The sequence below is a fragment of the Vitis vinifera genome, chromosome 10 (assembly GCF_030704535.1).
Source record: "Vitis vinifera cultivar Pinot Noir 40024 chromosome 10, ASM3070453v1".
In the NCBI taxonomy this organism is placed as follows: Eukaryota; Viridiplantae; Streptophyta; class Magnoliopsida; order Vitales; family Vitaceae; genus Vitis; species Vitis vinifera.
In genome coordinates, this window is record NC_081814.1 from 4722804 (window position 1) to 4750155 (window position 27352).

General features: G+C 33.7%; 4 protein-coding genes across 4 annotated transcripts; 2 read left to right on the top strand and 2 right to left on the bottom strand.

The window, feature by feature from the left end:
- Positions 1 to 205: 205 nt before the first annotated feature.
- Positions 206 to 11039, bottom strand: LOC100263919 (uncharacterized). The gene is made up of 14 exons (XM_059740201.1): positions 9692 to 11039; positions 9434 to 9541; positions 9143 to 9345; positions 8856 to 9066; positions 8468 to 8705; positions 8235 to 8385; positions 7826 to 8131; positions 2260 to 3649; positions 1976 to 2083; positions 1680 to 1882; positions 1393 to 1603; positions 1006 to 1243; positions 773 to 923; positions 206 to 669 (listed from the first exon to the last, which is right to left on the bottom strand). Exons 1-14 carry the CDS (start codon positions 10968 to 10970, stop codon positions 373 to 375), a joined length of 5094 nt encoding a protein of 1697 aa, XP_059596184.1. The 5' UTR covers positions 10971 to 11039; the 3' UTR covers positions 206 to 372.
- A 993-nt stretch (positions 11040 to 12032) lies between these two features.
- Positions 12033 to 12978, bottom strand: LOC132254478 (G-type lectin S-receptor-like serine/threonine-protein kinase At1g11330). Its single transcript, XM_059740202.1, has 2 exons — positions 12512 to 12978; positions 12033 to 12399 (listed from the first exon to the last, which is right to left on the bottom strand). Exons 1-2 carry the CDS (start codon positions 12976 to 12978, stop codon positions 12033 to 12035), a joined length of 834 nt encoding a protein of 277 aa, XP_059596185.1.
- Positions 12979 to 18015: 5037 nt separating this feature from the next.
- Positions 18016 to 19084, top strand: LOC100249342 (calcium-binding protein PBP1-like). Its single transcript, XM_002262992.5, has one exon. It carries the CDS (start codon positions 18575 to 18577, stop codon positions 18914 to 18916), a length of 342 nt encoding a protein of 113 aa, XP_002263028.1. The 5' UTR covers positions 18016 to 18574; the 3' UTR covers positions 18917 to 19084.
- A 3108-nt stretch (positions 19085 to 22192) lies between these two features.
- Positions 22193 to 23180, top strand: LOC100264749 (zinc finger protein CONSTANS). Its single transcript, XM_002262959.5, has 2 exons — positions 22193 to 22758; positions 22840 to 23180. Exons 1-2 carry the CDS (start codon positions 22261 to 22263, stop codon positions 22906 to 22908), a joined length of 567 nt encoding a protein of 188 aa, XP_002262995.2. The 5' UTR covers positions 22193 to 22260; the 3' UTR covers positions 22909 to 23180.
- The last annotated feature ends 4172 nt before the right edge of the window (positions 23181 to 27352 follow it).

Here is a 27352-nt window from a genome sequence, read left to right on the forward strand (position 1 = left end):
TTAAACTGGTTTTATTGTTAAAACAAGGTGCCCCGTCGAAACAATGGGCAGACACACACGGACAAGTGATTTGGTCTGCTAGCACCAACTGTACATGCCACTCCAAAAGAAGAGTCTGCATTGAGTTTGGAAACCATCACACCTCTACATTAGATGCCTAGGTATTAAAATAAAAGCTGATTCAATCCAAAACTAACAAGTCCAATTGAGCTCATTGTAGAAGATCTATATACATTTTGCTAAAGAATAAAGGATCCAAATCAAGAAATTAGATAGCAGTACATGATCGGGTTCTTCAGACTGAAGTCACCAAATTGAATACGTACCCACATAAAAAATAAATAATCAAACTAATTGTCACCTAATCATATTCTATCGGCCCTGAATGACTGTAACTGTTACTTGGTTTGAAGAATATTTGTTTTGTCTCGGTTGAGAAGATTCAATCTGCTTCTCCAAGAATGGAGGTTGCTTTGGGGGAGGAAGATGTGCAATTTCACTAGAGAGCATAGAAACAACAGTTGAAATGGATGGCCTGTCTTTTGCCAATTCTTGCACAGCTAACAGTCCCACATGTATGCATCTTGATATCTCCTCTTGAAAGCCTTCTTCTGCTATTATTTCATCAATTAGTTCTTCGATATTGTGTTCGCACCATAGTGTCCATGCCTGAATAAATCAACACAATATAGTTTAATTTTAAGTTAAATATGGTGGAATACAATGATGAAACTCTTTATAACTAAGGTGATGATTTCCATTATACACTTACATATCCCAAAAGGCTCATGTACTGGTCATCATATTGAAAACTAGTGTTCCTTCTCCCACTTACAATCTCTAATAACAACACCCCAAAGCTGAATACATCAGATTTTTCTGAAAATCGTCCTTCCATTGCATATTCAGGGGACATATAGCCACTGCATTTAATCATTGAACCATAAATATTGGCATAATAATTAGATTAGTTACGGGAACTGTGAGAAGGCAACGACCACTTACTAGGTTCCCACCACCCTCATTGTATTGGCTTGAACCTGATTACCTCCAACTATCCTTGCTATACCAAAGTCTGAAATCTTAGCGGTCAGGTCTTCATCCAACAAAATGTTACTTGCCTTGAGGTCTCGATGAATGATTCTGAATCTAGAATCCCTGTGTAGGTAAAGAAGGCCTCTTCCAATCCCTTCGATAATGTTGAAGCGTCTTCTCCAATCCAAAAAGTCTCGCTTGAGAGGATCTGAATGATGGACATAGAAAAAGAAAACGGAAACATAAGCCTCACTGGGCAATGTGGATAAAAATACTGCTGCATTGAATCTACAGTGATGCAGAGCTATGAAATTGGAACATCTACATATAACATTAGGGACAATAACATGGTCTAACCAAAGAGAAAGGAATCCAAGCTTTTGTTTGGCATGTACTCATAGATCAACAACTTTTCATCTCCTTCAATGCAGTAGCCAAGAAGTCTAACAAGATTCCGGTGTTGGATTTTAGAAATCACAACCACCTCATTCCCGAATTCTTCTAGACCCTGTGCAGATGCTCTTGAAAGTCTTTTCACTGCTATTTCTTGTCCTCCTGGTAATTTTCCCTTCAAACAATCAACTAAATTAATAACTAATAGCTCAAAATAATACCCTAGAAAGCTCAAAATGAACAAGCATTACCCTGTATACTGGACCGAAACCTCCCTGCCCAAGCTTATTGGCCTCATGAAAGTTGTTTGTTGCAGTTTCCAGCTTCTCAAGGGCGAGAAGTGGTAACTCTTCAAGTTTAAACTGGTTTGCATTGTCTCCAAGCCTATTCATATCATAAATTTGATATGCATCCCCTCGGTCAGATAGTAATATCTCCTTGCTTTTATCTTTCACTGTTGCAAAATGTAGAAGTGAGTCATTTCTAGATGACAACTACAAATCTATCATAGCATAGCCTACTGAGCTGCTTTAAATGGGAAAATTACCTGTTTGTTTGCGTCTCCACCTCCATGAGAAATATGTATAGATGCCAATGGCAATTGTTCCTATTACAATTGTAACAGAAATAATTGCTTTCATATCTCTCTTCTTATCTGTAAAACAGAACAAGAAATATTCAAACATTTATATAACCAAAGCCTAATACATGAGACTGGATTGGATACAAGTTGCCATAAGGTGTTTAATAAGCTTGGGTGTTCGCATATTCCATTCTGCAAAAGGATACAACCAGAAAAACAAGAGGTAAAGAAAACAAGAACATTTTTACCTAGTTCTGAATTGGCAAGGCGAATGTAAAGATCCGCCCCACCTTGAGTGAATTTTCCCAAATCAATCAAGTTTCCACTCCATGACATACAACCGATGCCACTATAATATGAATAAGCCATGCAAGAACAATTCTTCAAGCACTGCTCTCTGCATTCATCTTCGAGAGCAAGAGACCAATCCGCAAAGTCTGGAACTTTCACTGTTGTTAGCCTAAAAAATCCGTCTAGTTTGCCCTGTTGACCGCTGCTGTTTGTTCTTTCACATTGTAATGGCATCTTCCTCACACATCCACTAGTCCAATTTCCTCTACTCCATTCCTCTATATACTTTGGCTCGTACCCTCTCAAACAGCTGCAAATTGGTGAATTCCCTGAATTACAGATTCCAAATGCCCCACATGTACCATAAACATCACACTCACTATTATTGCTCCTCCAAGTAACCTCCCACTCCTCCTTCCCGTCCTCCCTATATGTTTCCACTACTGTTCCTTGGGGAGTCAAGACATAATATAAAAAGATAGACGAATTTGCCAGAGTAAAAGTTTCATAAACAGTACCTGCCTTATCATCAACCACCTGAAATCCAAATCCATTGAGGAAAACTGAATTCATTTTGGGTACTCCAATATAGATCTGACCAATAAAGATCTGACCGTTCCATGGACCACTTCGCCAATATGGATGACTGCCATTCCAGACGAATGCTTGAGGAATGTTTAGAGGATTCATTCCTAAAGAGAAGCTTCCAATAGACGGATCAGAGGGAGATTTCCATGATGTTAGTACTACCTTCTCACCACTGTCTGTATCAGCGCTGATTTTCATCTTTGGCAAAAATGAATGAGAAGGATGTTGGATGCTCTCCCATGTGATCCTTCCGCTGTTATCTCGCAGAACAAGGTTTCCAGAATCTAAAAGCTGAGCACTTGAATTTGCTGCTGCATTTGAAACATTTGAGGACCAGACAATCTCTTTCTGGCCGTTCATAACCAGAAGATTACCATCTTCAGATATGGTCACAAGTCCAGAGGAATCATTGAGGGGTTTGTCCCTGTTAGCCACCCATATGATAGTAGATAAAGAAGGGGTACTGTACCAGATACCAACGTAGCGGTTGGTTGAATCGGCAAGGCTAAAGAAACCCAGTTTGAAGGCACTTCCATCAGAGACTAGAGTTTCAGGGTCTTCGATGAAGCGAGTGGAGGTCATGGTGTCGATGGCAGTGCCAAACCCAAAACAAATTACAGAAAGCAAGAGAAGTAGAGCTATTACGCTTTTGGGGCTGATGATTTCCATAACCTCTTGAATGATGGTTGCTGTTGTGAATATGGAGATGTATATTTTCGATGCATATGCCATACAATGATGTTTTGACATTTTCCATCTTCATCTGTAATACTGTAACCAAAAGGTCTAAATCATCTCCCTCCGTTCCCATATACATTAAAACTCTTTATACAGCGACCCATTTTTTTAATGAAAAATAAGATTTATATACAAAATATTTAAAATACTCTCCTTTTCAACCTCACTCCACCCATCCTCCAAAACATGAATCGGTTTTTCCTTCTTTATTTTGATGTTGGGGGAAAAAATGAGGATGAAGAAGAAAAAAATAAGAAAATGAAACTAGGGTTTGGGGTGAATGGGTTTTGGAATTTGAAAAATATAATAAATTAATTTTTTATATATATAAAAAATAAATGGACTTATGAGAAAATAAGACGTATGTGTTGAGCAATTCTGTTTTAATAAATAATCTAAATAAAAAATAAAATAAATAATCTAAATATAAAAATAAATAAGACATGAAATGGATTTCTCATTCTTGCTTCCACTTTCAACAATAAAAATACTCTTTAAAAGGGTTTAGAAAACAGAAAAAAAAAATTAATTTTGCTACAACTTCTGAGTTCTGACACAGCTTGAAGATAAAATAAATTGTTTTAGAAATTTGAACAGGAATCAAAATATATGGGAGCCAAGAAAATAAATTAAAGTGCACAGGAACAAAAGTCATGCACAGCCAGGAAAACCCAAATCACAATGACCTCCTGAGCTACAAGGAACCTGCCCAGACTCTAGGAAGGAATTTATGTATCCCCACTTGCCTACTCTCTTTCTTCTGCTATCTCAGCTTCCAACCTAATACACCCATTGATTATAATAATGACTATTGGACAATACTACTACTTTCCAAATCACTCCCCTTGAGACAAAAGCTTTTGCTTAAAAGCCATTGAGCCACAAGTTTATGAAACTATGAATACTTTTTATTTTTAAAATTTTATATGTTTTTACACCTTTTTTTTTTTATCAGGATATAAAAAAATCTATGGGTTTTTTAGGGTGTGTTTGGTAAAATCAAATTCTTATTTCTTTTCTCCTAAATTCTTATATTTGGATAACTCAAATGATGATAAGAATGGAATACAACGGAAATGAAATCTCATTTATAAGTGAGATTTTATTTCATCCCAACTAGTGGTTTAACCGACAAAGTAGTGGTTTAACCGACAATGTGTGGGGCTTGAAATTATGATTTTTATTTTTATTTTTTTGGAAACATAAAATATTTTTAATTTTTTTTTTAAATATCCTTTGCCTTATTCTTTTACCCCTTTATTTGTCTTTTATAATCTCATTGTCACCTTGAACACGGAAATGGTTTGTTCAAAATATAGAGGCCAAGATTATGTCGAGACTGTGTAATTGAACTTTCGGGATCCTTCAACAACATTTCTCAAGTTGACACACTAACCAAAATAAATGAAAGCGATGGGTGACTCACACAAAGCCGTCTAAAACATCTAAACATCCAACCTGGAATTTCTTCAAATTAATTGAATGGTGCCAAAGTTGTCACTTTCCCACCTAACCAAGGGAGACTAATGGGAAAAAAAAATCAAAACTAATTGGGCTACGTCCAGGAGTTACAGTAGTATTGGAATATGAAATTAATTCATTTCATTTTCCCTTCTTTTAACTTAGATTATAAGTAGCAATCATGCAGTTGGTGGGGTTCATTTATTGACCGAAGTAACTTAGATTTTAAGCCATTGCTTAAAATCATGTCATTCAGTTGAAAATAATGAAATGTTTTTTTTCATTCATAAATTCATATTCAATTTCTTAGCATGCAAGGGCATTGACCAATTGGGTTTCTTGACTCATTCAACTTTTTTCATGTTGGGGTTGGTCTTACTTTTCTATTGGTAGTCTACTCCCCATTTTCCCTTCTTGTGGACATACTGGAAATCAATTTTTTAATATGCATTTTTTTTTTCTTAAATAATTTGCTTTTAACCTCAACCATCATGTGGCCCATTCGGGTTTCTTCAATAAAATGGTTTTTTAACTCAAGACCCATCTTCCAATTATTAATCTTTCTATGAATGTTCCCTTATCCAAGCTCTTTGTCAAGTCTTTTTTTCCGTTTCAACTTCTCATTCCTTTCCCTCATATTTTTCATTTACATTTAATGCTGCAAATGTATCAAATTCTTAATTGGAGTATATTTATTTTTATAGAAGGAATATAATATAAACTATTTCCTAAGTTTATTTGTGATTGTAATTAAATTCTTATAGAATAAGGAAAATCGATGAAAATTTTCTATAAATATTCTAGGTCATGAGAAAAAAAAGTTATAAAAAAAAAAAAAAAAAAAAGATGAGCTTATGAGGACCATATGTTATGGATAAAGATTTAAGAAAGAGTGAGAGACACTTAATGGAGTAAAAAGGTTCACTAAGATATAAATATAAATAAACGGTATTAGAGTCTTAATTGAAAGAACCCAAGTTGAAGATATGTAAAAGAACCTTAATTAAGTATGTTTAGAAGAGTTTTGGTTGAAGATGTCTAAAAGAACTTTATTTGGAGATTTCAAAAAGAACAAAAAGAATAGCACGTAGAAAAGGATTACAAAAAGAATTTTAGTTTAAGATGAAGTCAAGTTTTTCTCCTATCAATGATACAAAAGGGGTTAATGGCATATGATAAAGACCATAGTACATGAAGGAAACAGCGATGCATGTGGTGAGTGAAGCACATAAGGAAATCATAAATCATGGGGAGGTAGAAGATTGACTTAATAAAATTTGATTCAAAGTAGAGATTGTTTAAAAGTGTCTCAAATTTCTAATTAGAATTTTTATTTTTATAAAAATAATATTATATATAACATTTCCTAAGTTTATTTGTGATTGTAATTAAATTATTTATAGAATAAGAAAAGTCAGTATGAATATCTTTATAAATATTTTATATTATGAAGGGAAAAAGTTATAAGAGGAATATGGACTTATAAAGATTGTACCAGGTGAATAAAGATGTTAGGAAGAACGAGAGACACTTAGTGAAACAAGAGAGCTCATTAAGATGTAAATGTGAGGAAAAGTGAAAGATACCTAATGAAACAAAAAAAACTCTTGATTTAGGGTAGAGATACAAAGAGTGAGGAAAAGTAAGATGTTTTAAGACTTAACAATTGTATATGTTTTTATCCTTTGTTATATTCTTTATTGTATAATAGAATATTCTCTTTTATACATGCAAGTACACATGATTGGCCGAATCAAATTAAAACTTTGTATACCATTGTGTTTAGTTTGCTTTATTTTCATGTCCTTTCATTAATATGTTGACATTGATGTTTTTGCTAGCATAACACTAAACAACAATTATTCAAAAACTTAATCACAAAACTTAAAACGTTAAGACATTGAAAAAAATTGAGCAAGAAATCTTTGAAAAAAAATAAAATTATTATTAAAGGACAAAAAAATCTCCATGCGATGAGAGCATATAAAAAAAAAAAAAAAAAATTCAAGTGAATTAAAGTCAATTGTTTCATGTTTTTTTTACCCATACGTTGAATTATATTTTAAAAAATGATATGTTTTCTTTTCGAACTATACATTTAGAAATATTTCACATAGTATGCAAAATCTTCCTTCAGTTTGCTTTCTCTCCCATGTGACCTCCCAATCTTCCTTCTGTCTATAACTGCTTCAATGTTTCCTGTTGCAGTGAAAATGGACTCTGTCTAGAGGGTTTTTCAGATGTTCTGTCTCTTAATTTCCTCCTCATATCTTTCCATTCCCAGTGGAGATTCCTTTTCAAATAAAATATCAAAGTCATCGTCAACTCTATTTTTGGGAGTCTTTAAACTGGTTTTATATTCAAAAGAAGGTGCCCCACCCATGACTCTTCCTACACTGATAGCCAGACTTAAACGGCAACTCATTTTGTCTGCTCCCCGCCAGTCCATAAGAAGAGTCTACATTGAGTTTGGAAGCTGTCACACTCTACGTTAGATGCCTAGGTATCAAGATAAAAATCAATTTAATCCAAAAATAGTAGAAAGTATCCATATTGAAAAGATCATTGTTGAAGATCCATACACGTTTTTCTAAAGAATAAAGGATCCAATACAACATGATGGGGTTCTTAGGACTGAAGTCGCCAAGTTGAATATATATCAAAAAAAGGAAATAAAAAAATAAAAAAACAAAAACAAAAAGACAATTGAACTAATTGTCACCCACTCATATTCTATCGGCCCTGAATGATTGTAACAGTGACTTGATTGGAAGAAGATTCATTTTGTCTCGGTTGAGAAGACTCGGTATCTATCGCAATCTGCTTCTCTAAGAATGGAGGTTGCTTTGGGGGAGGGAGATGTGCAATTTCATTAGAGAGCATAGACAGAACAGTTGACATGGATGGCCTATCTTTAGCTGATTCTTGCACACATAACAGTCCCACATGTATGCATCTTGATATCTCCTCTTGGAAGCATGCATCTGCTATAGCTCCAACTATTAGTTCTTGGATGTTGTGTTCGCACCATAGTGTCCATGCCTGAAAAACTCAACACAACATAGTGTAATTTTAAGTTAAATTTGTTAGAGGAAAATGATGAAACTCTACTTAATTGAGTAGATGATATCTATTATAAACTTACATATCCCAAAAGGCTCATGTACTGGTCATCATATTGAAAGCTAGTGTTCCTTCTCCCACTTACGGTCTCTAATAACAACACCCCAAAGCTGAATACATCAGATTTTTCTGAAAATTGTCCTCCCATTGCATACTCAGGGGACATATAACCACTGCATTAAATCATTGAGCTATAAATATTAGGATATCAAATAGATGACTTAAGGAAATTGTGAGAAGGCAATGACCACTTACTACGTTCCCACGACCCTCATTGTATTGGCTTGATCCTGATTGCTTCCAAATATCCTTGCCATACCAAAGTCTGAAATCTTAGCATTCAGGTCTTCATCCAACAAAATGTTACTTGCCTTTAGGTCTCGATGAATGATTTTTAATCTAGAATCCCTGTGAAGGTAAAGGAGGCCCCTTCCAATCCCTTCAATAATGCTAAAGCGTCTTCTCCAATCCAGAGACTCTCTCTTGAGAGGATCTAAATTATGAGCACAGAAAAGGAAAACAGAAACATAAGAGTCAATGGACAATATGGACAAAAAAAACTGCTGAATTGAATCTATAGTGATGCAGAGATGTGAAATTGGAACAACTACATATAACATTCAGGACAATAGCATGATCTAACCAAAGAGAAAGGCATCCAAGCTTTTGTTTGGCATGTACTCGTAGATCAACAACTTTTCGTCCCCTTCAATGCAGAAGCCAAGAAGTCTAACAAGATTCCGGTGTTGGATTTTAGAAATCAGTATCATCTCATTCATGAATTCTTCTTGACCCTGTGCAGATGCTCTTGAAAGTCTTTTCACTGCTATTTCTTGTCCTCCTGGCAAGTTACCCTTCAAACAATCAACTAGATTAATAGCTAATAGTTCAAAAGAATACCCCATACAGCTTGAGATGAACAAGCATTACCCTGTATACTGGACCAAAACCACCCTGCCCGAGCTTATTGGCCTCATGAAAGTTGTTTGTTGCAGCTGCCAGCTTCTCAAAGTCCAGAAGGGGTAACTCCTCAAGTTTAACTCGGTTCACGTTATCTCCAAGCATATTCATATCATAATTTTGATATGCATCCCCCCTGTCAGATGGTAAAATCTCCTTGCTTTTCTCCTTCACTGTTACCGAACATAGAATAGAGTCACTTCTAGATAACAACTACAAATATATTACAGCCTACTGAACCTCTGTAAATGGGCAAATTACCTGCTTGTCTGCCTATCCACCTCCATAAGAAATATGTACAGATGGTAATGGCAATTGTTCCTACTACAATTGTAACAGAAATAATTGCTTTCATATCTCTCTTCTTATCTGTAAAACAGAACAAGGCTAATACATGAGACTGGATTGGATACAAGCTGCCGCCAAGTATTTAATAAGCTTAAGAGTGTTGGATTATTCCATTCTGCAAAAGGAGACAAGCAGAAAAACGAGAGGTAAAGAAGACAAGAACATTTTTACCTAGTTCTGAATGTGCAAGGCGAATGTAAAGATCTGCCCTGCCTTTAGTGAATTGTTGCAAATCAATCAAACTTCCGCTCCATGTCATACAACCGATGCCACTATAATATGAATAAGCAATACAAGAACAATTCTTCAAACACTCCTCTCTGCATTCATCTTCGTCTGCAAGAGACCAATCTGCATAGTCTGGAACTTTCACTGTTGTTAGCCTAAAAAATCCATCTATCTTGCCCTGTTGACCGCTGCTGTTTGTTCTTTCACATTGTAATGGTGTCTTCCTCACACACCCACTAGTCCAATTTCCTCTACTCCATTCCTCTGTATACTTTGGCTTGTACCCTCTCAAACAGCTGCAAATTGGTGAATTCCCTGAATTACAGATTCCAAATGCCCCACATGTACCATAAACATCACACTCACTATTATTGCTCCTCCAAGTAACCCCCCACTCCTCCTTCCCGTACTCCCTATCTGTTTGCACTAGTGATCCTTGGGAAGTCAAGACAAAGCATAAAAAGATGGAGGAATTTGCCTGAGTAAAAGTTCCATAAACAGTACCTTCTTTATCATCAACTACCTGAAATCCACTGCGGAAAACTGAATCCATGTCGGGTATTCCAATAAATATCTGACTGCTCCATGGACCACTTCTCCAATATGGATGACTGCCATTCCAGATGAATACTTGGGGAATGTTTAGAGGATTCATTCCTAAAGAGAAGCTTCCAATAGATGGATCAGAGGGAGATTTCCATGATGTTAGTACTACCTTCTCACCAGTATTTGTATTAGTGCTGATTTTCATCTTTGGCAAAAGTGAATGAGAAGGATGTTGGATGCTCTCCCATGTGATCCTTCCGCTGTTATCTTGCAGAACAAGGTTTCCAGAATCCAAAAGCTGAGCACTTGAGTTTGCTGATGCATTTGAAACATATGAGGACCAGACAATCTCTTTCTGGCCATTCATAACCTGAAGATTACCATCTTCGGATATGGTCACAATCCCAGAGGAATCATTGAGGGGTTTGTCCCTGTTAGCCACCCATATGACAGTTGATAAAGAAGGGGTGCTGTACCAGATACCAACGTAGCGGTTGGTTGAATCGGCAAGGCTAAAGAAACCCAGTTTGAAGGCACTTCCATTAGAGACTAGAGTTTCAGGGTCTTCGATGAATCGAGTGGAGGTCATGGTGTCGATGGCAGTGCAAAACCCAAAACAAACTACAGAAAGCAAGAGAAGTAGAGCTATTACGCTTTTGAGGATGATGATTTCCATAACCTCATGAATGATGGTTGCTGTTGTGAATATGGAGATGTATATTTTCGATGCATTATACCATACAATGATGTTTTGACATTTTCCTTCTTAAACCCATGTTCTTTCCTGGGCCTGACTTCAGATATTTTTCAAATTCTTTCACTGTCAAATTCAGAAATTAATTTAAAAGTCAAAGAAGTCTGCTCTGGACACGGCAGCACAACACGTCTCTTAGTTTTTACATTTTTTTCTCTCTCTTAATTAGAGGAATCAAATATCAAATTCAAGTTCAACATATATATAGATCTCTGTAAATATTATTACTTTTACAATGATAAAATATGTTATTTTATCTATTTTAGAACTCATCCAACAGAATCATTTTCACATCAAGTACTAATCAGTTTGTTTTACCTGTGGAGAATGAACTGGGATTGCTTGATCTTTTTAAGTCACAAAATTGTTACGTTTATTTGTTTTTAGTTAATCAGAACTTCTGATATAGCTTGAAGATAAAATTCTCTTAGATATTTTTGAAAGAACATTCAAAATATTATTCAGGACCCGGCAAAAAAAGAAGAAAAAAAACTGGAAACTGCACAGTAACAAAAGTCAGATTCAGCCATGAATCCAAAGCCCCATGACCCCTTGAGCTACAAAGAACCTGCCCAAACTCTAGAAAGGAATTATGCGTTCACACTTGCCCACTTCTTTTTCTTCTGCTGTCTAATCTACCGACTTAAAAAAACCCATGGCATCAATGTGGACAACGATCTTTAATAATGATAATAATATTAATATTAATAGTATAACATATAATAAATTGCAAAGGAATTTTTGCAAATCAATCAAGTTTCCACTCCATGACATACAACCGATGCTACTGTAATATGAATAAACGATACAAGAACAATTCTTCAAGCACTGCTCTCTGCATTCATCTTCGAGAGCAAGAGACAATTCTGCAAAGTCTGGCGCTTTTACTGTTGTCAGCCTAAAACATACATCTATTTTGGCCTGTTGACCGCTGCTGTTTGTTCTTTCACATTGCAATGGTGTCTTCCTCGCACATCCACTAGTTCAATGTCCTCTACTCCATTCCTCTAGATACTTTGGCTCGTACCCTCTTAAACAGCTGCAAATTGGTGAATTCCCTGAATTCAAGATTCCAAATTCCCCACATGTACCATAAACATCACACTCACTTTCATTGCTCTTCCAAGTAACCTCCCACTCCTTCCCGTACTCCCTATATGTTTTCACTACTGTTCCATCCGGAGTCAAGACATAATATAAAAAGATAGACGAATTTGCCAGATTAAAAGTTTCGTAAACAGAAACTTCTTTACCATCAACCATCTGAAATCCATTGAGGAAAACTGAATTCATTTCGGGTTCTTCAATAAAGATCTGACCGTTCCATGGACCACTGCGCCAATATGGATGACTGCCATTCCATAAGAATGCTTGAGGAATGTTTAGAGGATTTATTCCTGCAGAGAAGCTTCCAATGGACGGATCAGAGGGAGATTTCTATGATGTTAGGACCACCTTCTCACCGATATGCGTATTCGTGCTGAGCTTCATATTTGGCAAAAGTGAATGAGAAGGATGTTGAATGCTCTCCCATGTGATCCCGCAGAACAAGGTTTCCAGAATCTAAAAGCTGAGCTCTTGAATTTGGTGGTGCATTTGAAGCATTCGAGGACCAAACAATCTCTTTCTGGCCATTCATAACCAGAGGATTACCATCTTCGGATATGGTCACAATCCCAGAAGAATCATTGAGGGGTTTGCCCCTGTTAGCCACCCATATGACAGTAAATAAAGAAGGGATGCTGTACCAGATGCCAACGTAGCGGTTGGTTGAATCAGCCGGGCTAAAGAAACTTAGTTTGAAGGCACTTCCATTAGAGACTACAGTTTCAGTGTCTTCGATGAATTGGGTGGAGGTAATGATGTCAATGGTAGTGCAAAACCCAGAAAGCAAGAGAAGTGGAGCTATTACGAGGATGATGATTTCCATGACCTCTTGAATGATTGTTGCTGTTGTGAACATGCATGGAGATTTTTCAACAAAAGCTAATTATTTTGATTAGTAACAACAATGCATAAAGGTCAATTCAAAATCTTCTGCAAATCTATGCTCACGATATCACTGGTACAAGAACCTATTTAAAGCATGAAAAATAGTATGTCTTTAAGTAGAGCAAATTTTGAATCATGTGATATTATATTCACTAACAATTTTGATATCTTGCAATCTTAAATCCATTCAATCATAATGCGCATTCTTGGTGGATGATCATATTGCTCTTTCAAATTGATCAATAGGATGAAAGGATCTTTAACACAAAGATATTCATTGTTTATGATGTCCTCACAATAGTGGATGTTTCATTATCTTCATTAATTATTGCCCCAAAATTCATGGCATCAACATGAATTTGAACATGCGGGATCTATAATCGATAATTTAATTTCAAAGCAACAGACTTAAATTACTACAAAGTTAAAAACTACGTACAATTTGTCTTAAACAAATATATATTCTAGACAAGTAAATAAGGTGACGTGAATTACATAGACAAAAATATTATGATACAAAATATCATATAGATATTATGATCATAAAAATGTAAATCATAATTAATAATAATAAACACATCTAAAAGAAAAGGAAATATTTACATGGAAGGGTTTAGGTGTCAATCGGTATTACTGGCATGACAAATAAAAAAGACATTTTAAAAAATAATTTTATGATTCATTAGAAAATGTATATTTTAAATTATTTTTAAATAAATGAAGATGGTATTAATTTTAAATAATTAGGATTCTTTTTTTTTATATATTTTTATATTAGTGAGTCAAAAACACTTTTCCCAAAAAAAATAAAAAATAAAATAAAATCAAAACTAGCTGTTAGGCCCATTAAGCCAGCCTAACCGGGCCGACGAGCTGGGCCACCAAATTAGCCCAACCTGCATGCCAAGCCAGACCATGGACCATCCAGCCCACTTTGCACCTCTACCTGTAAATTGGATCAAAATTTGTAAGCCATCATCCTGTCCGTTGGGAACAATTACAGTATGAATCAAATATTAAATATTAATGCATGGTACTCAATCATGGTTCTAAATTCCCGAATGAGACTCCTTTTTTTCCTCGGCCTAACTTCAGACATTGCTCAAATTCTTCAATTATTTTCCAAAAAATTTCAGCTTAATTGAACCTATACTGAAATTGTTAAGCAATTACTCTATTTAAAAATAATTTTTATTCATATTTTCATTTTTAATTAAAAAAATCCAAATATAAAGCAACACCTTAAAAAAACAAAAACAAAATTCAAAGAAGTCAATATTCCGCATACTGAACATAGGATTTATTTTTTCTGATATTAGAGGGATGAAATATTAAATTCAAGTCCAACCCATGTATTATATTGTTGTGTCAGAATGTAAATACTAGGATCAATTATTTTTAGTGTAAGGCATGCAACCCATGTTTGTTTAGCTTCCAGAGAATTAACATGGGCGCAACTTCATTTTTTAATTCAAAAAAAAAAAGAAAAAGTTTTTGTTGCAACTTCTGAGTTTTGAGTCTTCTGACACAGCTTGAAGAAAAAAATGAATTGTTTTAGAAATTTGAACAGGAATCAAAATATTCGGGAAGCCAAGAAAATAAATTAAAGTGCACAGGAACAAAAGTCAGATGCAGCCAGGAAAATACAAACCACAATGACCTCCTGAGCTACAAGGAACCTGCCCAGACTCTAGAAAGGAATTTATGTATACCCACTTGCCTACTCTCTCTTTCTTCTGCTATCTCAGCTTCCAACCTAAGACACCCATTGATTATAATAATTGACTATGGGACAATATTACTACTTTCCAATCCACTCCCCTTGGGACAAAAGCTTTTGCTTTAAGCCATTGAGCCACAAGTTTCTGGGGAAAAGTTTGCAAATTTGGGTTGATTTTTTTTTTTCCTTTTTTTTTTTTTTTTTTTTTGTTATGAATTTCTTGAGAGAAAATCATGTCATGGTTTTTTTTTTTTTTTGTTTCACATTCATAAAGTCATATTCAATTTCTTAGCATGCAAGGGCAATGACCAATAGGGTTTCTAGATTCATTCTACTTTCTTCATGTTTTGGTTGGTGTTACTTTTCTATTGGTAGCCTACTCCCCATTTTCCCTTCTTGTGGATGTACTGGAAATCAATTTTTTTATTTTTTTAAAATTTTTTTGTTCTTAAATAATTTGCTTTTAACCTCAACAATCATGTGGGTTATTTGGGTTTCTTCAATAAAAAATGGTTTTTAAACTCAAGACCCATCTTCCAATTTTTTAATGTTTCTATGAATGTTCTCTTATCAAAGCTTATTCGGGTCTTTTACGCTTTTAAGTTATATTCGGTTTTTGGAAAATTTGTAAAAAAAAATATAAGAAAAAAAATATAAAAAATAAATTTAAAGTTAATAAATTATTTTTAGATTTTTTTTAAAACTCATTTCACTTATTTTTTTCTATTATATAAAAATTAAATAATTTTAAAATATATAAATTTTTAATTAATTTTAATTATATTTTATTTTCTTTCATATTTTTTATAATAAAACTAAACATAAAAAAAAAATCATTTTTCTCCACGTCTCAATTGTCCCGTATAATTTTCATTTGCATTTAATGGCGTGGGTCTAAACACCTATCATCCAAAAATTCAATTAAAAAGTTAACACACATAAAGGGGAAAAAATTAAGCAAGAAATTTAAAAATAAAAATTATTATTAAAGAAAAATCTCCATGTTATATAAGGGCATATAAAAAAAAAAAAGATAAACAAATTTTCAAACAAATTAAAGTCACAATTATTTCATGTTTTAGGTTTATTCAATTTTTTATTTATATTCATACATTAAATTATTATATAATTTAATTTTTTTTAAATGATATGTTTTCTTTTCAAATTATATATTTTGGGAATATTTTACATGCTAACCTTATTAGGATAGTTTTTAATTTTTGGTTTTAGATTGAAGATGAAGTTGAATTCAAAATAATGTGCATGCCATGAAAGCTTCATTAAGAATGAATGGGCTTTTTCTATATATATTTATATATATATAAATCTATAAATAAATAAAAAAGTAATATTTTCTCCCTTTAATTTTAAAATTCCTTTTAAGCAATAACATCTTTTATCTAAAAAATAAAAAAATAAAAAATCTCTTGATATACCCACTTTCTCTCCATTTTCCCTATTTCTAAAAGAATTATGTAACAAATTATCAAAATTATTAAAAAAATGTAGAAAAAAAACCCACTAATAAAATGAATTTGAATTCAAATGTACATGCCTCTCTAATGAATTCAACTCCAAAAACTTATGTGTTCTATTATTGTTTATAGAATTATTATATGGAACAAAATTGTCCTCTTTCACCCTACACATTAATTTTAACTAGAAACCCTAGCACTTGAATTTGCCAATGTGTCATAATCTTTATCATTATCATTTCAACTTATTTCTTTTGATCATTTTTCATGTACATTCATTACTTTCTAGCTAGTAAGGTTACAACTAGGGGAGTTAATACTGATGAAAGTGACCATAATTGTATTTCTTTTTTATTCCAATACTTTTATCCCAACCCCTTAAACAAATTCTTGGTATTTAGATGGGTAAAAATTAACCTCTTGTGAAAAAAAAATTAAAATTTTTATATTTGTTAAATCAAAATTTAGATTAAAAGGAAGAACAAAAAAAATAAAAAAAACTAATATTTGGTTTCTTAAAAATCAATCACTTATTTTACATATTATCAATCTATTATATTTTATTGTGTCAGTGGAAGTTTTAATGCAAACAAAATTAGTTATAAAATATGAAAATAAAACAATTCACATAAAGGTACACAAAATTTTAACGTGATTCGACCAACCATGTTTACATTATCAGATGAGAGAAAATCATTTCATTGTACCATAAATGATATAAATCAAATATAATTATTGAATTTTTGAAACATTTCATATTTTCCCACTCCTTGTATTCATACCTTAAACCTCAAGTTTTCTCACTCTATCGGATATCTTTAATTCTTCTTCATATCTCTATTCATCTCATATAGTTTTTACAATCACGTCTCATTTTTTCCCTTTTATAATCTAAAATATTTTCAATAACTTTTTTCATTTTATAAAAAAATTCCAATATTATGAATAATATTTTTTATAAAAAAAAGTTTTTATTAATTAGGAATTTGAGTCACGTTCCAACAAGTTTTGCTATTTCTCATAAGTTACAAAAATGATCAAAACCTATATAATAAGAAAGGAACGAATTCTTCCATCATTGTCCTTCGATTCCTAGCCGTTTATTTTTAACTCAAAACTCTGTCCTTGTATTTTTACTTATATAACTTTAATATTTTTCACGCTTCCCAACCCTTAATCATTTTACACGTGCACTCGTCCTCTTCTAAGAAGCAGGGCCTTTAAATTGGGTAATATGGTTTAATTGAAAGTCAATCCACCTTAACCCAACATCATTCGGGTAAAATCCATATTCCATTTCAGCAGATTATCCAAATTTGGATAGAACAAACATCAAATTTTTTTTCAAATAATTTATTTATTACTATATTAATTAAAAAAAAAAAAAAAAAAAAAGCCATATAAGCCATAAATATCATAAAATTTAAATCATGGAGGCAAGTAGAACAGTAGAAGATTACTAATAAAGGTATAAAAATGAATTTAGAAAAAAAAAAAAAAAAGATGTTAGATGTATGAGGAGTGTTATCATTAAGCATAAGTTTGGTAGGTGGTGAGAAATGATTGAAAAAATGAAAAATTTTACATTTAAATGAATGGTGACAACATTTTTCAAGATGCAATCACGGCTTACTTGCTACATTATAATAAATATAATGGAGATGAATGATTCCTGGAAACATGGACACACAATCAAAACATGGATAAAACGAGAAATTGTACATGTTAAATCAGAATTTAGATGGGGTGGAGGTGGGGGGTGGGGGTGGAGTTGATGAAACCTTGAGGCGAACCCAACCTAAGAAGTTTCTCAATTCAATTATGGGAAGGTGCCATATATTCCTCATTCTTTGATTGGGAGTCGTCTTCGGAAGTGGCAGACCCTCAAGATACAAAAGAGACAGGAAGGTTGCCATTTCCATAATCAGAAAAGGGGGGGGTGGGGGTGGGGGTGGGGGTGAGGGTGAGGGCATGGCCCACCATGGAAAGGTGGGTTCGTGGGTGGGTCTACGGAAGAAGACAAAGGAGGGTGGTGTTTGAGTAAAATGCCGTCCAATCCAAGTTTATAAGGAAAGTGCTCTCCATCACCAGCTGGGGTACCTTCCCATTCTCCATGCAACTTCGCCGAAAGACTACTCCCTCTATCAAGAAACGGCCACGAATTTTAAGAGGAAGATGCCAACAACCTTAACAAATCCCCCTCTCTTATCTGTACATTCGTCAGCTTCTCCATCTACTCTTTCCGCCAACATTTCTTCTTCCCTTTCAAGCTCTTCCTATATATAGTCGGACACCCCCCAGCCTTTTTTCATATCTACCTGCTCAGCATCTCTATAGCAATGGCGTCCAGAAATGGGGTTGTCTTCGAAGACTTCTTCCCGGCAATGGTGGAGAGGTTGGGGGCTGATGGGTTTATGACGGAGCTCTGTAATGGGTTCCGGCTGTTGATGGATGGGGACAAGGGTGTGATCACGTTTGAGAGCTTGAAGAGGAACTCCGCCACTCTGGGGTTGCAGAACCTTAGTGACGATGAGTTGAGGAGCATGGTTACAGAAGGTGACTTGGATGGAGATGGAGCTTTGAATCAGATGGAGTTTTGCATTCTCATGTTCAGATTGAGTCCTGGCTTGATGACAAGTTCCAGAAGGTGGCTAGAAGAAGCTATCGTCAATGGCTTTTAGGCTGAGCCCTTGTCTTTTTTCTGGCTTCTTTGTCTTTTTGTCTAGTGAGTTTTTAGGCTATTCCATTGTCCTGTCTCTGCCTTCTTTTATATTTTTTCCCCACCTGAATTCTATCTATTGTGTTTGTTATTCATGTTTAATTCTATCTAAATATTAATTTCTTTATCACCGTCAGCTTCAAGTACAAGCTTCTCTTTCTCCTTCCAAACTATATCACCATATCAACAAAGGGCAAACATATAAACAAAGGGACTAGAAATCAACAAACAGTTGATGTCATGTCACCTTCATCATACTTCATAGCAAACTGGTATCCAATGGATTTGCGCTCTGCTCCAATCAATTTTTTTTTTTTGGGAGGAATTGAGAACTGGATGTACAAAATTAATTTATTCCAACTAACTAATCTTTCCTTCCCATCCATTATTTTATTACTAAATAGGGTCACCCATTCTATGTAGGCCCATGGACCCAAGCAAATATTTTTGTTGGCTTGTTTACAGAACTGGAAGTACTCTTGACACTGAGCACCCAACAGAGCAGCTTCCCAACGTTGGTGGGCAGAAACCCAATGCATTAAATTGCAAACATCTAACCTGTCCCTTCCTCATTCTCTGCAAAAATCCAACCTCCTTCGAGCTTACGCTAATCCAAGAACTATAGATAACGATAACCAGGATTAATGTCCAAGCATCTAAATGAGCCTAATTTCTAAATTGAGTGTCCTACACCTGAGCCGTGAAATCAATGGAGAATTAGCTCAAGGAGCTCTGGGAAGAAAGGTGTTAACAACAACAGCAGCTCAACTTCTTACCACCAAAGAGCGATGGGCTCTTTCCTGTTTCAGTTCCTCCTAATTCAAGGTTGGGCTCAATCATCAAATGGGCCAGCCTGAACCTTCGACCAGGCGACCTCCATTCATGAGAGCAGTAAAAATTCTAATAAAGGGTTGTGAGAAAACATGGGTGAAGATAAAATGTTTAAATTCTAAAAATCATGTGCTAGTAAAAATTTTTGTTTTTGGAGTGATTAAAGAATTAGGAGAAATAAGATCTTACAAGTAGGACATGGAAAAGGGTATCAATACGTACATACCTAACCATTAAATGGAAACAAATTAGGTTGTTGGAATTGTTCTGTAGATCCCACTTACAAGCAGTACCTAATAATTCTATCCATCCATTCATACATATGCTTATCAAGATATGATCCAATCATCAAAGTTGATTCTAGAAGGCATGGGTTCCCATCAGGATGAGATATAAATACACATACACTACTGCATAATCTCATCATCATCAAATAGTGAATGCATTAAATAATGGGGTACCCCATGTGAAGAAGGTAACGAAGAAGTTTTGAAGCCACAAACCATCACTTCAAACCAAGGGAGATTCACCCATTTACTTTCCATTAATGTTCTGGTATACATCAAATCCTATGAAAACCTAAGCCATAGAGTTTCGGAGGTTGAGAAAGCCTAAGGGGATCGTGCACCACAGATTGATGAAAAACAACAAAAAGAAAAAAATATGGTAGCTGATCTTCACACCCATTTCAATCCGTGCTTATCTACCACCATCGAAAGTCTTGTTTCTTTCAAATTCTGGCCACTTGAGAAAGAAATCTAGTTATCCATGTAGTGAAGCAACTTTCTACCTGAAAATGATATGGTAGAAGAGAAAGTATGTAGGATATGGACTCGTACAAATTTAATCTACTCCCAAAATTATCTAAAAGCAATCATTTTAATGAGATATTTGGGAGCAAATATGTGATGGGTATTGTAGAGCAAATCTGGGGTTACATAAAGGATTTGATATTTAGGGATAACAAACCAAAAATGGAAGGGTCCACCTGAGGAAGTTGGCAGTGGATCAAAGACAATAAGAGGCCACGTGTTGGGCAACATATCTGATCTATGCGACCATAAAAGACACGTCAACCTCTGAATCCTTTCCAGGCTTTCCAGAATCCTGGCCAGCTAGCCTAAGGACTGTGAGGGCCAAGGCGCAAAAAATCGAGGAGAACAATACAAGCGCACCACTCGAGTCATCGCTCAGAGAAATATACGCGTCTCCCTTTTTTTTTTTTGGGGTAAAGTTGGTGGTTGGGCTTTGCTTCTCAGTACTGCTAGGCTTCTTTTGGGGACATTTTTAAAGTGTGTCTCTAACCCCAACCCCAATCACCTGCAAGGCTTTGCTTCCTTTCTTACATCTTTTTAATTTATCACTGCTGCTTTTTTTCTTTGTAAATTCTTTTTTATTATCTAACAATGGTTTTTTCCATGAATATTAGAAAATTTAGTATTAAAATATTAGAAAAAGAAAATTATAGGTGTTCCAAGTGAAATGAAAAATATAATGGAAACACATTTTTAGTAATTTTAAACATTTGAATTGTCTTTTCATAAATTTAGGCCACACTTATCTTATCCACAACGAAATGGCCTAAATTTTATGAGGTTATGTTTGGTTGTTAAAAAATCTGAAAAATAAAGCATAAGAAAATTTAAATCAATAAACTATTTTTGTATGTTATTTTAAATAATTTAAAAATACCATAAATTTATAATTTATTTAAATTATATCTAATTTTATTTCATTTTTTATAAAAAAAATTAAATATAAAAAAATTGTTTTCTTTAATGTTTTTTTCCACAAATTAGATAAAGCCTTAAAATAGAATAAATTTCATTTTGTGGTTAAGATTTTGACTAACTACACGTAATCTTTAAAGTTTAAAATTTCATCAAATGTTTTCCTCATTTTGAATTCAAAAAAATATGAGTGAAATTAATCTTTAAAATATTAATATAAATAAAATAAAAAATAAATAAATACAAGTAAGTGATAAATTTTGAATGAGAAAATAAGAATTTTAAATAATAGTGACAAATAAGGAGATAATTTGGGTGGATAACAAAGGGTGGATCTCAATTGAATGGATATAAGAAAATATATATGATCTTTAAAATTTCAAATTTTGGTTCAAGAAATAAAAAGCATAAGATTTTAAGCAGGAGTGAAATTATAAAAAAAAGGTACATCAAAATGATTCTACCATCAATAATTGCTGCAATTGAGTTGGCGTGCAGATGAACGGTACCAAAAAAATTGTAAATCTTTTGAAGTAAATTAGGATGTCTTGGAATAAAAGTTACCCGAAGGAGACAAAATATACAAATAAAATAGAACGACCAAAAATCACCTGTGCAAGTGGAGGTTTTTTTTTTTTTTTTTAAATAAAAATGAATAAGGGCGGGGTATGATTTGGTATTATTGGAAACGGTGAACATAAAAGCAGGAGAAAGCAGCTTACCCGTTAAGAGTTAGTTGGAAGAAATGAAGGTATGCGAGCTCTGCAACTCTCCGGCAGTCATCTACTGCGACTCCGATCAAGCCAGCCTCTGTTGCGACTGCGATGCCAAGGTTCATAGCGCTAACTTCCTCGTCGCCAAGCATTCCAGGACTCTTCTCTGCCACGTCTGCCAATCTCCAACTCCCTGGAACGGCTCCGGCCCTAAGCTCGGTTCTACCATCTCTGTTTGCCAGAGGTGTGTAAATCGCAGCCGTACTGTAAATGAGACTCCGTCAACCGATGAGGATGAAGATGAGGAAGGTGAAGAAGATGGAGAAGACGATGGCGACGATGAAAATGATGAAGAAAATCAAGTGGTTCCGTGGTCATCGACGCCGCCTCCGCCGATCTCCTGCTCTTCCGCCAGCGAAGAGGAATCTTCCAGCAGGTTCTGTAACGGAGAAGAAGGTCCATCGGATTCAAAATCAGCTTCTTCGCTGAAGCCAATGCGCCAACAATCGTCCTTCAGACCTACTTCTCAAGTACGTCTCTTCTCTCCCTCTCTCCGTACGATCTCCATGTCAATCAAATTCCCTCAAATCCCTATCTATTCCACTTCGCAGAATGATCTAGGGCGGTCTGTTTCACCACCAGCACACAACGTGCGCATCTTCATGAAGGGAAACGAATAACTGCAGCAACCAACAAGCTAATGTTGAAGCAGAGTGACGACTGAGGCAAGATCAACCGCCCATGGCATTTTCTACTCACTAATTCTCCTTCCGTTTCAGCTTATTTTCCCTTAATCAATTACTCTACTCATTTTTAACGGCATTGTGTCCGTACGTCTCTCCTAACCATTAACCTATATATATATATATGATATTCGCGCTCCTGTATTAAAACAGATCCACGGAGTCTGTTTTGTATTTCTCTGTGTTCTATTTCTCTACTTTTCATCTTCTCTCTTTCGGATCAAAGTGCTAAACACTCATATAACCTCATTTGGTACTTAACCTTTGCTAGTTCCCTAAACTTGATCATCTTTTTCAAATCTTACAAATTGAAGAATTGATTTAAAAATTCTCTCTTCTTGCGACCACATTCTTAAGTCACAATAAATAAAAATAAATAAAATAAAAAGAAATTCCATTTAAAAAGGTTTGAATTCATAGAAGATGCGTTGTTGTAGGTTCTATACCCATTTTTCCTCTCTCTAAGTTTATGAAGGCTTGAGCTTGCCAGACAAAATCACAAAAGACAGAAAGTTGTGTTATAGTATTTGTCCACCTCTAACTTTAAATTACACGAGTAATCATTACATCATGTTAACCCATGATCATACGATTATGAGTCAAAGAATATTGAACCGTTTCTTTTATAGAAAATTAATTATTTTCTCAAGAAAGCTTTCCGGTGATAGTATAGGAAAATTTAGAACCTTTTTTTTTATTTATTAAATAAAAAAATTTATTAGATCTGATTTTTAAAAAATATGATGATTTGAACAGTATTTTCGTTTTAATAGACTAGAATTTTAATTTTTAAAATACTTGAAGTAAGAATTGGCTTTGAAAAAGCGAATCAGGCTTTAAGATATTATTTTGTTTCCAACAACTTCCAATTCTTCCTACCCTACTCCATTCATTCATGTTCAAATATGGGAATGAAAACTTTTGATCCTTAGACACCATTGGAAAAGGAGATTAGAGTTTAATAAGCTTTTCAAAAGCTTAAAATTACAATAATAATATATATATATAAAGTATGGACGTTGGAGGAAAATGCATGAGGTGGGTGTGGGGGAGGGGGGGCGCAATTGAATGAATGAGGTTGAGCTGAAATTTGTCAGCATCGCTGAATTCCTGGCCAAACACCACATGGGACCCTGCCCTTGCCCTCTTCTTCTTATTCTCTTTGCTTCCGCCCAACGTCCGCCTAGTGTGAGCCCTCAGCCCTGGTGTTACATTTTCTCACCGACCAAACACCTCAAAAGAGGCTTTTTTTTTGTATGTTTTCCATCCAAACGTGGTTCATCACTTCAGCATCACAATACGTCAAAATTTTTGCTGTGTTTATCCTTCTCACCACTTTCCATGTGCTTTTTATCATTTTAAATATTTAATAAAGTGGTGAAAACAAGTGGATGGAAGAAGAAAAGTAAAAAATTGAAACTTTTTTTTATCCCATCAATCCACCTCAACGTAATAATTTGATAAAAGAAATCGTAAAATAAGATAATAAAAGGTCATTAATAACACTTTTAATAAACAATTACTTTTCTTAAAAACTTACTTCCCGACATAATTTAAATTCGATATACATATTATATTTTTTAACATCATTCCCTCACACGAAAAGATATCATGGAATTACAAATTTGACTAAAGAATATTATGAAATTGTAAACCTCTCTCACGTGGAGAGACTTGCCGACAATCTCTTGTCAAATTAAGTTTAGATATTATATTAAACAATCAATTTTTCAACATACATATCACGTTTTTTTAACAATTTTGATATGATATTTTAAATTTTTGATATCGTAAATCTTAAATAAATGAATAAATTATCAATCACGATGAGTGTCACGTTTTTTTCAAAGCCTTGAAGCCGCGTTTTTGAGTCCAACCTTAACCTTAAGAGTTACGACTCTTAATTGTGTTGTTGGGAATAGAATTGTCATTGTTCCCTCTACTCTGACACGAATTTATGTTAGCCCTGCACTAAGGAACTCTCATTTAAAATTTTCAGCAGTTGGGTACGAAGCAATTGAATGAATGGTTTGCATTTCCTCACTCTACAAAAATCTTCTCCATTAATAATTCAGAATTCTAGTGGCTGTCCAAGTCTCCCTCTCATTTGGTAAACTCGGGTCACTCACTCTTCAGACACGCCTTCACTGTCACCGATTCTATTCTCTCATATCGAGTACCCATTTCTTAGGATGATAACGGTGTGAGTTGAGGAGGCACATCACCTGTATTTTCATCTCCCTTTCGAAAAATAAATAAAAGATACGTGAATTTCTCATATTCTAACTTTTTTTAAAAAAAAATTAATTAATTTTTATAAATAAATAAATTTTTTAATTTTCATAACTTATTTTAATGAAAAATAATTTTTAAAATTTTATGTGTTAAAAAAGGAAAAAATAAAAAAAATAAATCAAAATCATTTTTTTATCGATTTTATATATATATGGGATTGGACAAAACACTCTCCAAATTCAAACCAAATTTTAAAAAAATAAATAACTCATCTGTTATTTTTCAAACTCGTACGATGAGACAAAACAAATATATAATAATAAAAAAATTCTTCTTATTGTGAATTTTATTTTATCATTATTTAAAAAAAAAGAATAAAATTAAACTTTTATTCAAAAATGTATTACTTTTTTCAAACTCGTTCCTACTAAGTATGAAATAAAATAAATAAATAAATAAAATTCATCTTATTGTCATTCTCATTTCATCAATGTTTTGGGTCTTTTTCATCGATGTTTCGGGTTATTGTCTTTCCAAAGTCAATTTAGGCCTAGGATGGGAAATTTAGATACCATTAAGTAAATATTATAAGATTGTAATCTAATATATGCTCCACATTTAGTTTAGGGTCACTCTCAAATCCATAAATTAGATGATTAATCTTGTCATATAGAACCACCCATGACCCATCACATCAAATAGAGGAAGGAGAGAATGAGAATGTCTAGAGTGGGCCAAGTTTTTTCGGACTAATCTTCAAGCTTAATTGTAAGTTGATTATGTTTTGTGATTTCAAAAAATTTGTTGGACTAATTAATCAATAATAATGAGTTTTTGAGTGAAGTAAAGAAGGAATCAAGAAAGGTGAATTGTGGTGTGGTGGAGATTTGTTGCTTGTAGAGGGGAGATGGAATTTTGTGTGGCTGTGGTGCACATTTTGAAAGTTTTCAGCATGGAGATTGAGATATTTTGATTTTGAATATTTTTTTTTTCCTTTTCTTTTTTGCCCTTTTGATTGGTCTTTGGATTCTCAATCGTTTGGTCTTTTGATCTCTCTGAGTAGTGAGTGTGTGAATAACAGCTAGAAAGAGAATATTATTCCAGTGTACGTACCTCCATAGCTTTTGTAGCTTGAAATCAGGGCCACTTCTTGGGCATTTTTCTCTGTAGGCAAAAAGAAATAAAGATATCAACGACTTCTTTTAGCGACTTAAGGCTATGTTTGCATCACCAAAATTATTCATCTTTCTCTCATTTCAGTGTCTGCTGTCTGTCCGCCCTTTGTTTTCCACGGAGGAGTTTTCCTGGGCATCTTTCTTTTTTCTTTTTCTTTTTTTTGTTCTTCCTTTCTTCAATCCAAATAAAAACATTGTAAACTAAGGTGGTGTTTGTCTTTTAATTGAATAGAAAAAATCAAAATATTTAATTTTTTTTATTAAGTTAAAAATAATCTATTAACATCATCCAACATAATTAAAGTGAACTTATTATAAATAAATTCAATTTAATTATATTGGATGATATCAATAGATTACTTTTAACCGAATAAAAAAGCTAAAATAGTATTTATTTTTTTAATTTTTTGTTTAAAATAATTTGTTTTTAAAATTTATATTATTTGTTTTTCTACTTTTTGATAATTTATTATAAATTTTTTAATAAATAGAAAAAACTAAAATATATAATTTTTTTTAAATAAAAAAAACATATTATATTTTTTTACTTTTTAATATTTAATAAAAATAAAATACTATAAAAACAAATAACCTAATATTTAATATTATTAAACATTAAAATTTTATTTAAAATTAAATATCATTTTAATTTTTTCTATTCAATAAAAAACAAATTTCACCTGAATCAACCTGTTTCTCGTGGCATTGAGTGAAAATGGACAAGTTAACTTTTATTATTTTTTAATTTTAGGCATCACACTAAATAATTTTATATTTTTCTTATTAAATAACTTCCTTTTTCTTGTCTCCCCTCTTGCATGAAATTTTGACACTAGATCTAGGCCTTAAGAGACTTGGGGTACAGATGTCCGATGGGAGCCGTACCAAAACCAACCACATATATATAATAATAATGTCAAACCAAACCCAACCCACCACCAAATCTCCATTCCATTCACTGAAATTCCCAT

What these genes read in the sequence shown, in the direction of transcription:
- LOC100263919 (XM_059740201.1), bottom strand. Translation starts at nt 10,970, where the DNA reads ATGGAAATCATCATCCTCAAAAGCGTAATAGCTCTACTTCTCTTGCTT. An exon ending in CCTTGCCAATTCAGAACTAG is followed by an intron (nt 2,084 to 2,259) that starts GTAAAAATGTTC and finishes TCTGTTTTACAG; the next exon opens with ATAAGAAGAGAGATATGAAA. An exon ending in GTTTCGGTCCAGTATACAGG is followed by an intron (nt 1,604 to 1,679) that starts GTAATGCTTGTT and finishes GATTGTTTGAAG; the next exon opens with GGAAAATTACCAGGAGGACA.
- LOC100249342 (XM_002262992.5), top strand. Translation starts at nt 18,575, where the DNA reads ATGGCGTCCAGAAATGGGGTTGTCTTCGAAGACTTCTTCCCGGCAATG.
- LOC100264749 (XM_002262959.5), top strand. Translation starts at nt 22,261, where the DNA reads ATGAAGGTATGCGAGCTCTGCAACTCTCCGGCAGTCATCTACTGCGAC. An exon ending in CCTTCAGACCTACTTCTCAA is followed by an intron (nt 22,759 to 22,839) that starts GTACGTCTCTTC and finishes TCCACTTCGCAG; the next exon opens with AATGATCTAGGGCGGTCTGT.
- LOC132254478 (XM_059740202.1), bottom strand. Translation starts at nt 12,978, where the DNA reads ATGGAAATCATCATCCTCGTAATAGCTCCACTTCTCTTGCTTTCTGGG. An exon ending in CAGCACGAATACGCATATCG is followed by an intron (nt 12,400 to 12,511) that starts GTGAGAAGGTGG and finishes ATGGAATGGCAG; the next exon opens with TCATCCATATTGGCGCAGTG.